Source organism: Pseudonaja textilis, chromosome 7, assembly GCF_049901715.1.
Source record: "Pseudonaja textilis isolate UNSWEBS1 chromosome 7, rPseTex1.2, whole genome shotgun sequence".
In the NCBI taxonomy this organism is placed as follows: Eukaryota; Metazoa; Chordata; class Lepidosauria; order Squamata; family Elapidae; genus Pseudonaja; species Pseudonaja textilis.
In genome coordinates, this window is record NC_141996.1 from 27,533,602 (window position 1) to 27,547,229 (window position 13,628).

The 13,628-nt window shown below is 35.7% G+C and overlaps 1 protein-coding gene across 2 annotated transcripts in view; it reads left to right on the plus strand.

Annotated features, from left to right (window-relative positions):
- The window catches only part of LSAMP (limbic system associated membrane protein), a 507,719-nt gene that overhangs the window by 443,741 nt on the left and 50,350 nt on the right, over nt 1–13,628 (plus strand). For both annotated transcript variants that reach the window (XM_087937274.1, XM_087937275.1), the window contains exon 4: nt 12,631–12,765. In XM_087937274.1, coding sequence (XP_087793400.1) covers nt 12,631–12,765 — 135 coding nt within the window. The remainder of the gene's footprint in view (nt 1–12,630; nt 12,766–13,628) is intronic.

The following is a 13,628-nucleotide window of genomic DNA, read 5'->3' on the forward strand; positions in this document are numbered from 1 at the left end:
CCTCCTGCAGCAGTTTGTCAGCCAAAATTGGGTGTGGGGAACATGCACACAGACACCCCGCAGGCCGTTCTCGGCCTGGACAGCCTCTTGCAGCACTTTACCAGCCAAAATGGGGCACAGGGGGCTGCGCACACATCCTGCCCCATTTTGGCCAGCAGGTTGCTGCAGGAGGCTGTCCGGGGCAAGAACGGAGCATGGAGGGTCTGTACACGGGCCCCCCATACCCCATTTTGTCTACCAGAGGAACTGTGGGTCGGTCCTTTGTTATTTCCAGGCTGGCCCCATGGGCCAGATTTAAGCACCCTGTGGGCCAGATCCAGCCCACGGGCCTTGAGTTTTGACACCTTAGGTATAGGATTTCCTGCCTGAGCAAGGGATTGGACTTGAAGACCTCCGAAGTCCCTTCCAACTCTGTTATTCTGTTATAAGTTCTTATTAGCAAATTCCAAGCATTATTTTATTTTAAATAGCTACCATTTCTGATGCCTCTTTGCTGTTCAATCATGTCTGCTTGGGTGCTTGCTCAAAGCTTCCTCTCCTTGTTGCCATCTTGTGCTTATCTCTATTTATGCAGGCCAAATATCCTAATCCTACTGCCCTACTAGTCTGTATACTGTACTGTATACATATAAGCAAAGAGGTCGGTTTCAGGAAAAGAATTAGAGATGTCCCGGTTTAAAAACTTTTGAAAGTATGAGAGGAAAAATCCCTCAGTTTTGCCTAAATTGCATTACATTTAAGTTGAAGTAGAAAGTGGCTTTTCCGGGTTTTCCAGATTTTATTACAAGATCTGAACCATATTGACACTCCAAGATGCCTGTTTACTCACCTAGCCTACCTTTAAGTGCTGACTAAGACTGACTTCATTGGCCTCCGAGGAATCAGCATGATGAGGCAAACTGGCCTAAGAAGTAAGGAAATGAGCCAGAAAAAGTATACAAGTAAGCTCTGAGACAAGCATCCAAGCTTTTCTTTTTTCTCTTGGGGTTTATATGCAAACTTAAAACATTTATTCCCAAGACAGCTGATGCTGTTATAATCTGCTTGTTTTTAAAAAGCCCCAAATTCCTTGGGTTATAGGAAGAAGCTTAGAAAACATTTTTAATGTCAGAAATAAAAGTGTATATGTATAGGAGAAGTTTAAAATAAAATATTTCTTAAGTTTACCTACAAAATTTATGTTCATTGTAATAGGATTTGTATTTAATTTAGGATTTCAAAACTGTCCTTACCACTATGATCCTTTGTTAAGATTACTTTTCTTCTATTTTTATGGCTTCAAATGCGTCTTGGAGTTTTTCCACACACATTTACTTTGATTTAATGTAAAGAAAGAAAATAGCTCTGATTGCAGGTACTGAACAGTAAAAATAATGCATGCTAACAGACAAGTAAAAAACAGAACAAACATTGCCTGCTAACAATTTTTCTGATGATATGTTACGGAGTATGTTATTATCAAACATGTCATTGTTAGACCTTCAATAGCTCCTTTGTGGCTACCATATTGATTTTTTTTTAACTACATCTTATGGATACCACTACATTTTTTATTGCTGCCAAGAAATCTACATGTATGTGTTGTAGTCATCGAGAGATGAATTCAGCTCAATTGAAACTTTATATTTTATATCCCATTATTTTTCTTCTTAAAGTATAAAAAGACATTGTGTGTGTGTGTGTGTGTGTGTATTATACACACACACACACACACTGTTGTGGAAAGTTTCATATCAAAATATATTTTATTCCTTACACTGTTTCCAATGTACCTTAACTATTAACAGATTCCACAATTGACTGAGAGTAGAAAAAAATGTTGTAAATAAACACTGTTGCAGAAGATCACTGATACCGTGCCTCCAACTAGATAATTGATAGCCAAGTCAAAACAGAAACAGGGAAAAGTCTTACTAAAACTTCCTTGACCCCCAAATAAGCTACCCAAACTTAATCCATATATCAAAGAAGCTCTATAAACACAAATAGAGTTAATTAAATTAAACTTGGTTTTCAGAAGAACTGTCAGGCTCCTGTTGGAATCTGATTCTGAGGGGAAGGCTGAGCAGCTGATAAAGAGTGGGAGTGTGGCTCCGTTGTCTGGGGAAAGGCACAGTCCGGCTGGGCAGAGCAAGGGAAAGCTAGAGCAAGGAAGAGGGAAATTGGAGGAAGACCCAGGCCCACCCCCTTTTCATCCTAGGGCACCCAGGTAGGAACAGAGAAGGGAGCAATGTGAATTTCATGGTTTTGGGGGAAGGAAAGGGCCCTGATTCCCTTAATTAGCTGCAACTGGGAACACAGTGTTTAAAAAGGAAACCTACGCACAGCAACTTGTTGGAAGCAAATTGTGAGTTATCTGTTATTGTTGAGGCTTATCTGGGTTCCTGGTGTCTTCCCAACTGTGTGTCTTTTGCTGGCCTTTCAAGTCTGGGATTCCTTCTCCTGCCCTGTCAAGTTAATTACTGCAGCATGGTTTGTGTGGATTTTTATTTACACTTTGTATGTACTTAGTTTTCGGACTGAATTTCCTCCACTTAAAGACTGTTCTTGGAAGAGTTTTTTTCTCCAGCCAAAGGTAACCTGGAGATTGGGGGCAAAATTGGAGGTATTAAAGGGACTCTTCTTACTTATGTGACTGTGTTGCCTTTGTGCCACACCCCAGGTCATCACAAGAACTGCACATTCACCAGAATAAACATGACATGTAAATACTCGAACATCATGCTTCCACAAAAGATCACCTTTTCTATAAAATTATATGATTTCTGTACCGCATTTGTAGCTATCTTTCAAGAGTGGATTACTTTCTCCTAAAATAAGTGAATCCTTTTCCAGCTCAAATTAGAACTCTCAAATTCTTTACACACTGTGTGGTGGTGGACCTCTATCCAATAAGACATTCTTCTGCAATTCTTTTCGCCAAATTGCCTAGACAGTTGTCTACCACCATTATAACAACATGTGAAATCCAAAATTGCCAAGCTACTAGGAAGAATAAAATTTTTAGGGAACTTCTGCAGGAAATTTTACCTTGAACAAATGACTAACGTAAATGAGTAAGACCCATCTTGTGTCTAGCCAAATTTAAGGCATTATGTTTTGGTATTATTTTTAAAAAGCAATTTAAAATCTGAAGAAAGGGTATTCAAATGAAAGTACCAATGCTGTTACAGCCTTAATTTCTCAAGTATAAGTTCCCTTTCCAAAATACAATAAAATTACACAGGAAACTTCAAACAGCATCTTTCAATTGGTGATATTTTTACCTGATTGATAATGTTTACATCTATTTTTAAATACAAACTATCCAGTATGACTGTATAGCAATTTCTGGTCTTTGTTCAACACATACAAAATGGATTTGAAGAAAACCAACATAAAATAATGTGCAAACATCCTCCATGTATAAATATACACTTGAATAATTTTTAATTTTATATTAGTTCAAATACAGGAAAACAACAACAAGAAAGTTTACAATATAGTTAGGCAGATGTAGATTTTTATCCACAAGTGTGGGAAAGAAAGTGAGTTAAAAAAAATCCACACAGGGATGATGTGTTTGCAATTATATGCAGAATATTTTGTGAAAACATCTTTGTGAAAGGAAATTGTTATGGTTGGTTTGCTTTTACACTTCCTGCTTCTCATTACTAAAATAAAGTCCAAATTAGCGAATGTTGAAGGAAAACAACATTATCTTTCAGTTATGTATTTTTGAATGAAAGATAGAGTAGAATATTTTGAGAATATTTTGCTTGAGAGAGGAAAAAACCTTACATTTAGTCTTTTTAATAGGCATTGTGTTTGTATATGAGAGAGGTCAAGGCCAGTGGAAGTCTGACAAAAAGAAACAGTGTACAATTTTATGCACAAAAGGAAAGAATTGAAATGAACATAAAATGGATGCTTCTACCTGCTACAGAGCTCTTAGTATCCCTCGATTGCTTCTCTGGCAAAAATCCTTTCTTTAATATAAATTTAGGAGATTCTTTTGATGATAAAACTATGAATAATCTTGAAAGATCAGACTCCCCAAGAGAGTCATAGTTTCAAAAATCAACAGACGATATTCAGGCTATACCTATGTGAGCATATATAATTGCAAGTACAATTCACACAGATTTACATGTTTCCAGCAACACAATCTGCAGTGTCAAAGAACATTTGTATCGAGGTCTTGGCCAGTCACTCTACCCTCTCCTGCTTCTGGTTCCAACCAAATACTCACACAGTTGCAGTTTATTCAAGGCCAAAAAAATAAGACCAGACAAAGAATGCAAGTCAAACAGAGTTGCTCTCTGAAGGAAGTTTGCCTGAATGGGTTTTTCTTTAGCAGAGGCATAGAGTAGAATAATCCAAATCCATTTCAGAGTTCCAAGATCCAGGTCAGAATTTCAGAAACAGAATCTATATAAGCACCAGGGATCTGACAGTTGCTTCCGATCAAGATCATGGGTCAGAGCTGCCTGTTAAGCAACTCTGCAGCCAGCTGTCTCTAATCAAGATATTTATTCCCTTACTTGGCAAGGAGCCTCACAGAAGGTTCGGCTCAGTTCTCTTCTGTACTCACCAGTGCAGAGGCTAGATAGCCTTACCTCATCATCTGACTTTTTCAGCTACTGGGATGTTGCCTGTGTTTGATCAATGTTGTGTGATTCTTGGCTTTGTATCTTCATTTAATTGTATCTATATTCATTTCACAGATCCTGCTGGAGCAGTTTCTTCATGTCATTAATTTCTGAACTATGCCATAATTAGTAATAGAAAGAATATAATGCTTTGAAAAATATATTAAAATGTTCTGCCAAACATTATAAAAAGACCTGTACAGTGGACCCTCTATAGGGTGATTCATTATTGAAAAGAGAAGAATGCCAGGCCTATATGTAGAGCAGCAAGTCAAAATATGCAGGGCAATACAAAAGAATTTGTTATAAATAATATGAACTGGCCACTACACATTAACAAGTTATAACTATAGACTGTGTTTGACAGCGATTTTTTAATTTGCATTTATCAATACAAAATATTAAGCTACAGTAGATTGTCAAATGTTGCAGAAGTAATTCCCAAATGTGCCCCAAAGTACATGATCTGTACTTTGTATAATAACATATATTTTTATTTCCAAAGATCTTAATGGAAATTTTAATGGAACAATTCTTAAATTCTTTGACTAAACATTATAATTCACATTCAGAAGTAATATTTCCCAACATATGATTTTTGGGAAAAGCCAGAAGTTTTTCTTTAGATACCATATGCCTTTGTTAACAGAATGGATAGTAAATCTGTGGAAAGCTCAATATATAACACATGCAACTGAGACATACAAAATCAGCAAATCATTCTCTAAAGTTAAATATGTCATTAGGTATAGAGACTTTTAGACTTGAGTTACTAACGTTACTTTTCCTGCATGCTTTTACTGCTATCCATTTTAGAAGGTACAGATAAAAAACAGCCATAAGATATGAAAATTAATTCAAAATCTGAAGTTTTTGTTCCTGTATCTATGCAGTTGAGTCTTTATTTTTTTCCCCTAGATTCCAAGAGATACTAAGTTATACACTAACATCAAACATAGCAGGATCAAAATAATTGGTGCTGGACTTCCAGTTTGAGCTTCTTCAGTGACAGACTGAAGCCTCATCTCTCCAAGGCTTCGATTCGTGCTCGCCGCTGGAGCGCCCCGAGCCTGCTGGTTTTGGGGCTAAGCCACCCCGTAGAGGTGGTGAAGAGGGGGGAGACTGCCTGCAGGGTTGAGGAGAGCCGCATCTCTCCTCCCCAGCTGGCCATTACTCCCTTTCCTGAAGGTGGTTGTAGCGGTGGTCAGAAATGGCCACCACAAAGAAGAACTCAACCAGAAAAAAATGTGCAGGAGGAAGATAAGAAGAGAAAATTTTGGCTGACCGGGTCAAACAGCAAAAGCAACAAATAAAGTACCCTGGAATTTAAACTTAACAACATTGTTTCCAAAGAAGATTTTGAAGCTGCGAAGGAGAGAGAGAAGGGAAAGGATTCGTTTTTTTTTTCTTCCTTTCTTTATACTGATTGCTAAGAGACTTAAGCAAGAAATTGAAAAAAAATCCACTTTGACATTAATAGGCTTCTGGACATTTAAAAGTTTTTAAAAGCAGGAAAGGAGAAAACAAAAGAATAAAGGGGCAGGATCTGGAAAAATGGAGGAGACTGCATGGAATTAAGGAATGGAACTGTAATTAAAAGGAATTTACAGTGAAATTTTAACAAGATTCCTCAAAGATACATTTTAATTGAAACTTGGTAACAAAATAATAGAACCCCAGGAAGAGAAAGTGGAAAAAAGAAGCAAGTAGAAACAGCCTTGGATTATTTGGATTATTTGGTGATTTTTGGTTTTTACATCTAGATGACTAAAATTAACTGGGTGTTTAAAAGTTTTTAAAATGGTATCACTCTTAGAAGAACTGAAAATGGAACTTAAAAAATGGAAAGAAGATGCACAAGAAGGGAGAAGTTCTTTTGGCTTCATGTTTCAATTCTTAGAAATGGAGATCTGGAACTATGAGAAGCAACAAGAAACGCTTGCAGAACAAGAAGATTGGGACAAAGAAGAAGCCGTCTTTAATGATCAAATAATTTTAAGTGAGAGGAAAAAAGAAAAGGGGAGAAAGAGAGTGAAAGGTTCAAGACTAGAAAAAACAACCAAAAAGAAGAACAATTTGAAAGATAGGTATAATATTAGAAAGCAACAGAAGAGGGGATTACAGATGAAAGAGTTAGAAGTAGAGAGACGAGGGGGTAAAAAGGGGAGGGAGAAGAAGAGGGGGAAGAAGGCAAGGAAAAGAGGTTGTAAAAAACAGAAACAAGAAATGGAGAAACAGAGAAAAGATATAAGGATTGTAACCATAAGCTTGTTTAGAGATAATGGGTGAAAATTTAATTGCAAAAGGGATTCTGCAAAGGTACATAAGATAGCTTTGTTATATTACAAATAGAAATAATTTTAGAAAATATGATGATGGATAAAATATTTACTGTAATGTAGTGGGATGTTTGTTAATAAATAAAGAATTAAAATGATTGAGAGAATTAAAAGGGACCATTTTTAATTATTAGTAATGATTTATAAAAATATAAGTGAGAAATATGGGAAAAAAAGAATTAACTATGGAAAGTTTATAAGTGTTCCCAAGGAAGTATGATATTTAAGAGTTTGAATGGATAAAATTATATAAAGGTGTCATACTCTAATTGGTAACTACAGGGGAAAATTTGCTCAATAAGAAAAGATAATGTAAAATTGAAACAGGACAGAAAAAAGTATAAATATAATGATTTCAATTGAGATGAGATAATTAAAACAAAGTTGAGAAAATTAAAAGAGGGGAAAAACTATGTAGAAAATATAAAGTGGTAATAAGATATGGAATAGAATATAAAAATGAGCATGAAATTGAGTTTTGTGTCTGTATGAAGAAGTGATAACCTGGGACCATGCTATTTTCAAAAAAGATGTTTTATTTGTATTTTGTTTTTGTGAAAACCCAAATAAAATTTTCAAAAAAAAAAATTTGGTGCTGAGTTTTTGTAAAATGCTGGCTTAAGTCAAATTTCAGCATTGTGATCAAAAAATTCCATGGAAGATGATGATCAGAAAAATAATATTTCCTACATTATGTTGGAAGATAAAGAACCTGCCAGTGACTGCAGAAACTGTGCAGTAATTCAGTAAAGGACTGCATGGCAGGTTGCCTGAATTGATTATTAGTCAAAAGTTTTTTAGAATTAATCTGATGCCTCATGAAATTAATGAGAAGAGAGATGTGGTATGGCTATAGCTTGGTATAGTATCACCTAAGGAGGCTGTGATAACTAACAACCAAGGAGTCTCTGAAGAGCATATTATTCCCTAAGGTAAAGAACACTAAGAAAGTGGTATATAACCAAGATTTATATGATGTCACTGAGAAAAGGTCAGTTTGGTAAAGGTCAAATATATTTGCCTTAGAAAAGTGGCATAGAAAGCCTAATCACTTAGAATATATTAAGCTGATCTACAAAGATCATTTGAAACCCACCTAGAGGGAATTATCTCAAGGTATCACAGTTGAAAATGTCATAAACAGGTTATAATCCCCATTTAATTATAAAACATTTAAAATCCAGAGGATTTTTCCTAAAATCACCCCAAATGGACACCTTCCTCTAGTTTCATTTATTGTAATAAAATGGATAGCAACTAACCAGTCTCCTGTTGTTCATTTTTTATTGTTTGAGTCCGACAATTTAATGCCTCTTGGTAGACTCTGTACTTCTTACTATTCATTTCATTTTACTCAAAGCTAGCCTCTGAACACTCTTAGATGTTTAAATTGGACTAGCAAGATTCACATTGTCAGTTTTCGGAACTGGATTGGCAAATAACATTGCATTTCTGAAAGAGATGCAAACTGAAATGCTCAGTAGTATTGAGATGGTGATGATAATTATAATAATGATTATTTTTTATCACCAGAGTAATTTTTAAAATAAATGTGCATTGTGCTTTGGAACTCATGGCTATGGATAAGGATATGGAGCCTCGGTGGCACAGTGGTTAGAGTGCAGTACTGCAAGCTATTCCTACTGCAATTTGGCAGATCAAATCCCACCAGGCTCAAGGTTGACTCAGCCTTCCATCCTTCCAAGGTGGGTAAAATGAGGAGCCGAATTGTTGGGGGCAATATGCTGACTCTGTAAACTGCTTTGAGAGGGCTGTAAAGCACTATAAAGCGGTATATAAGTCTAAGTGCTATTGCTATGTCTTTATTCAAGGCTAGCCTAGTGCTATCAACAGTGACTCGGAGTAGCTACCCAGGATTTGAGCTAAATTTCTTAAGCCTTATTATAAGAATGCAGGGATTGAATCTGTAAACTTGTAAGAATAAAACTTTAAATTTAATGGAAAATCTTTATGAAACAGATATCATTGGGATTACATTGCAAATATCTGTGGCTTTTTTCAGTTCAACATAAGGACCAATGGATGGAATTATTTTTTGCCTATTACTGAATTTGTATTTACATGCTTTCAAACTGCTAGATTGGCAGGACTAGAACAAATAACAGGAGCTCACCTGCCTCACAGCACTTGGATGTCAAGCTGCCTAGATGTAGGCTTTAATTTTTTGTAAACATTCAGGAAGGCAACAACATTCCATGCTTTTCCATACAATCTGTGCTGTGGTGTAATGTCATATTGGCTGCATGACTACCATAACATCTCCAGACAAATCTGGCTCTTAGGCTTAAGAAACGGAGATGGGGCCGCCCCTAAAGTCAGTCACAACTAGTGGAATAAAACATGCAGGATGACCTTCACCAGTGGTGGAATTTAAATTTTTTTACTACCGGTTCTGTGGACCTTGATGGGCATGGCAGGAGAAGGTTACTGCAAAATCCCCATTTCCTCCCCACCCCACTAACCTGCTTTCCAGCTCCGTTCTCCTGGGCAGGGCAACCAAAGAAGACCCAGCCAATCAGCTGTGATTCAATGGGAGGCAGAGAAGGGATAGGGTTGGCATGGCCAGAGGTGGGATTTGCCAGTTCTCCAAACTACTCAAAGTTTCCACTACCAGTTCTCCAGAACTGGTCAGAACCTGCTGAATATCACCTCTGACCTTCACCTACACCTTTACCTTTAACTGAATTTGTAAGGATGCCTGATGCTCAAATGGCTCAAGGCAGTATCTAAGAAAAGTTAAAACTACACTACAGGTTAACCTCAGTTAATGATGGTATTTGGGACTGTTGCTAAGCAACATAAAGCCCAATTTCATGTGACCACACAAACTTACAATGGCAGTTCTAGCAGTTCCAGTTGTGGTGGTTAAGCAAGTCCTGTGTGGTTTTTAAGAGCAATGTTATGTGATTGTCATTTGCAGCCTCCTGCCAGCTACCCATTAACATTACTTGTTGAAAGCCAGCAGCAGTAAAGGTTACAAATGGTGCTCACATGACCACATGACTCTGTGACTGTTGTAATGGTGAGCTGGTTGCCAAGCAACCAAACTGCAATCACTGCAGGGATGCTGTAATGGTCAAAACTTGAGGAGCAGCCATGAGTTTCCTCATTCAGCACTATCATAATTTTAAACAACTGCTGAACAAATGATCATTAACAAAGGCTACTTTTAGAAGATAAATGAAATAGAAGTACAGTAGATAATAGTCATACAGAGAATACAACAATTAAAACACTCCTAGCATTTTAGTGGGTTCACAAAACTCCATAACCCAGAACTTGCTGCAAGAGGATTGCAATATCATAGACCTCAAGAAGAAGCTGTTACAGAAAGTATAGCACCAAGAGAGAAAGCACGCTTACAGGGTTGCATAAGATGACATTTTTCAGTGTTATAGAAGTAAATGAAATGGAAATTTCAAAGACATTCTTGTTTTATCCATTCCCAGTTTATATGGTCCAATAGGGTTGAACTAGGAAACCTCCAAAGTGCCTTCCAACTCTATTATTCTGTTATTCTATTATTCTATGTTAGTCATATTGTATCTTTCAAAGATTGAAGGACAAGATGAACAAATATATCAAACATATAGCCTATATTGATCAATATGAATTTTCTCATAACATCAATTAAATTGCATATTTAGTACTTCTCTAATACCTGAGTATTTTGTTTCACAAAGGTAGGTGTGAAAATAAAGCATATGCTAGGTCCTGAAATAACTGCACCACTTAGTAGGTGTATTCCTTTATTTTTTTAAGAACAGAATAATTAAATGAAAGCAATCTTATGTCAAATGTATCATTTCCAGAGGGATACCGCAATAACTATCCATTGACAATAGGAGAGTGGTTTTAGATAATAGATAATCCTTCTATCTATCTCATGTTACAAGCTTTTTCCAAACTTCAATGATTATTTCTGTCCTCCTTTTGATCTCCTGAGCTCATTAGGTAATTTAAATGCACATTAAATTACCAAGAACTCATCATAATATTCAGAGAAGGATAAAATCCCATGGAGAGATAAGTTCATATCTGCTTAGTATTCTGAGAGAAATGGTTTATATTATTTCCTATAAGAATTCAGCTATCAAAGTTCTCAAGTGTCTTGTAAAGTTGATGCCCCATACAGTGGTGTGTAATATAAATACTTTTAAAACAAACATCATTAATAAATGTATGTCTGATCAGAGACCAATGCTCCAAACAAATGAGGGTGATTAATTAAAAGCTATTCCAAAACCATTACATCAACTGCTACATGAAACTGTAGCAATTCTTCATGATTTTTCAGTTTAACAGTTTTCAGGTAGAAATGTTTTCTTTATCAGAACTTCATAAATGGTTAATTGAGAGAGACATTAATAAATCAAGGATTTAATCTTGGATAGAGTAGGAGAAGTTACAGAATCTGAAGGCATAGTTAGAAGAGGGATCAACCTAGAATCCCTATGTAGTCATAAACAACTAAATCCAATCTCCCTTAAATTCCATTGGACCTTATCTAATCCCAGGCAGATGTTAACCATTACTTAAGATGATTCTTTGCATAAGTATAATTAGCAATAAATCAGTTTAATTGGACCTTCATGTGTGATCTTTTATACCTGACAGGCAGGACATGGGAAATTAATTCAGTTGCCACTATAGAAATGGAGAAACATCTTTTAAGTAAGGAGTTATTGTCTCTCTTTCATTTCCCTTCTAGCACTATGGAAGATCAAGCATTTTGTCCAGCTAGAAAAAAAGGCTTTTATGTTCAGGATGGACAATTTATAAGTAAGACACTTAGCATGAATGAAGTATCTTCTGAGCAAGCAACCTTTATAATAAGGAGAGAAAAATTCTCCATTTTTTCTTAAGGTCAAAGTTATATTGTTTTAGTTCTAAATTGGATCTTTTAAAATCTGATGAAATTAAATAATGGACCGAGAGGCCATGACATTTGAAGCTTTCATCCATCACTAATTTCTAGGAGAATATAGAATTGCCCTCAAGAATTAAGGAGGGCAGAAATCATTCCATAAGGTCAATTTTAGCCAAAACTTTAGATCACAATCTCAAGCAAGCCTTAATAGAAACTAATACAAATTCTACTACAATATTAGGGGCCTTGCAAACCACTAACGCTATAAGCATATAGGAAGAAAGTATATCTTCCACTAATTCTGTTGGTGACATTATTATGTCCTGCAATAATAACATGGTTACATTAGATGTGAGGTCAGGGCCAAGTTGGCATTGGGATAGGCTGCATAATTTGGTTTCTCCCTCTGTAATACAGAGTCATCATCTTGTTGCTTGTTAGTATTGTTAGCAAATCTGATGGGTATTTGTAAGCATGTAGAAGGGCAAAGGTCTCTGAAACAAAATATCAATGCACAGAATAGGATATTAGAACTGATAATGAGTTTGAGTGATTTTATCTCAGAACTTTTTTTCTTAAATTATAACACCTACTAATTACATTAGTTAATTAAGTTAACACATCAAAAAGGCTACAGAAATAAACAATTACAAAACAGAAAAAAATTGGACATAATTTCTGCATTTTGGCTTGGTTTTCATCTATTTCCTTTTATAGCTCTTCTTATACACTGAAGACTAGTAAGCTCAGCTTTTTTCTCTTTTCACAGGCAGAGAATTTGAAGGTGAAGAAGAGTTCCTGGAGATCCTGGGAATAACACGAGAGCAGTCAGGCAAATATGAGTGCAAAGCTGCAAATGAGGTTTCCACAGCTGATGTGAAGCAAGTCCGAGTCACTGTGAATTGTGAGTATTTTTATTTCCATCAAATCAGACATATTAAAAAAGGAAAGTTGAACTCTGTGTATTATAGTGATGACAATCAATGAAAAACTCTTATGACAGAGGAAACATCATCTGGACAGTCCAGTTGGGGCTATTAGTGAACCATGTACAGAAAATCTCTCTTTAAAAAAAAGCATTTGGCCAATGAAGAAAAAAAAAAAATCTGAAAAAAAAGACCAGCAAGCGAATCTGAAAGAAAGTGATTCCTGTAACTCAATGGACACCATATGAATTAAATGCAGAGCAAGGAAAAACCAAAAGAGCACTAACACTCGTACATTCTCTGCTAACTCTTAAGCAAAACTTTCAAAGGGAAAAAAAGCTATTAAGAAAAGCCCTAACTGGGAGCATCACTGTAGATGTTAAATCTACCTCAAAATATGTATTGACAATGATATTTAAGATAGGATTTTTTTTAAAAAAATGAGCAAAGATAGTGTTTTCTCGAAGAAACTATTTATCAGAAATAAGGTATAAACTAATTAGTAAATACTATATTAGGAAAATATAAATAGGGAACTCATACTGTAATCTCTTTAGCTATCCAAAAGAGGCAGCTTTTTCTTTGTTTGAATGTGGCTTAGATAAATCTGTTGAGCAATTACTTTAAATCCTTGATTTAGAAATGTGTTTGTGAATTGTCTGTGCATTTAGAATCTTTTAATCTCATTTTTGCCTCTTTTAATTTATAATACATTAGCATTTTCATAAAATGAAATTACTATTTTGGGCCTTGGAGAATTATTTAAATATAAATGCTATGGAGAAGACATATAACCTTAGGCACTTAAATTTAAATGGATGTTTTTCTTTCAGATCTGACA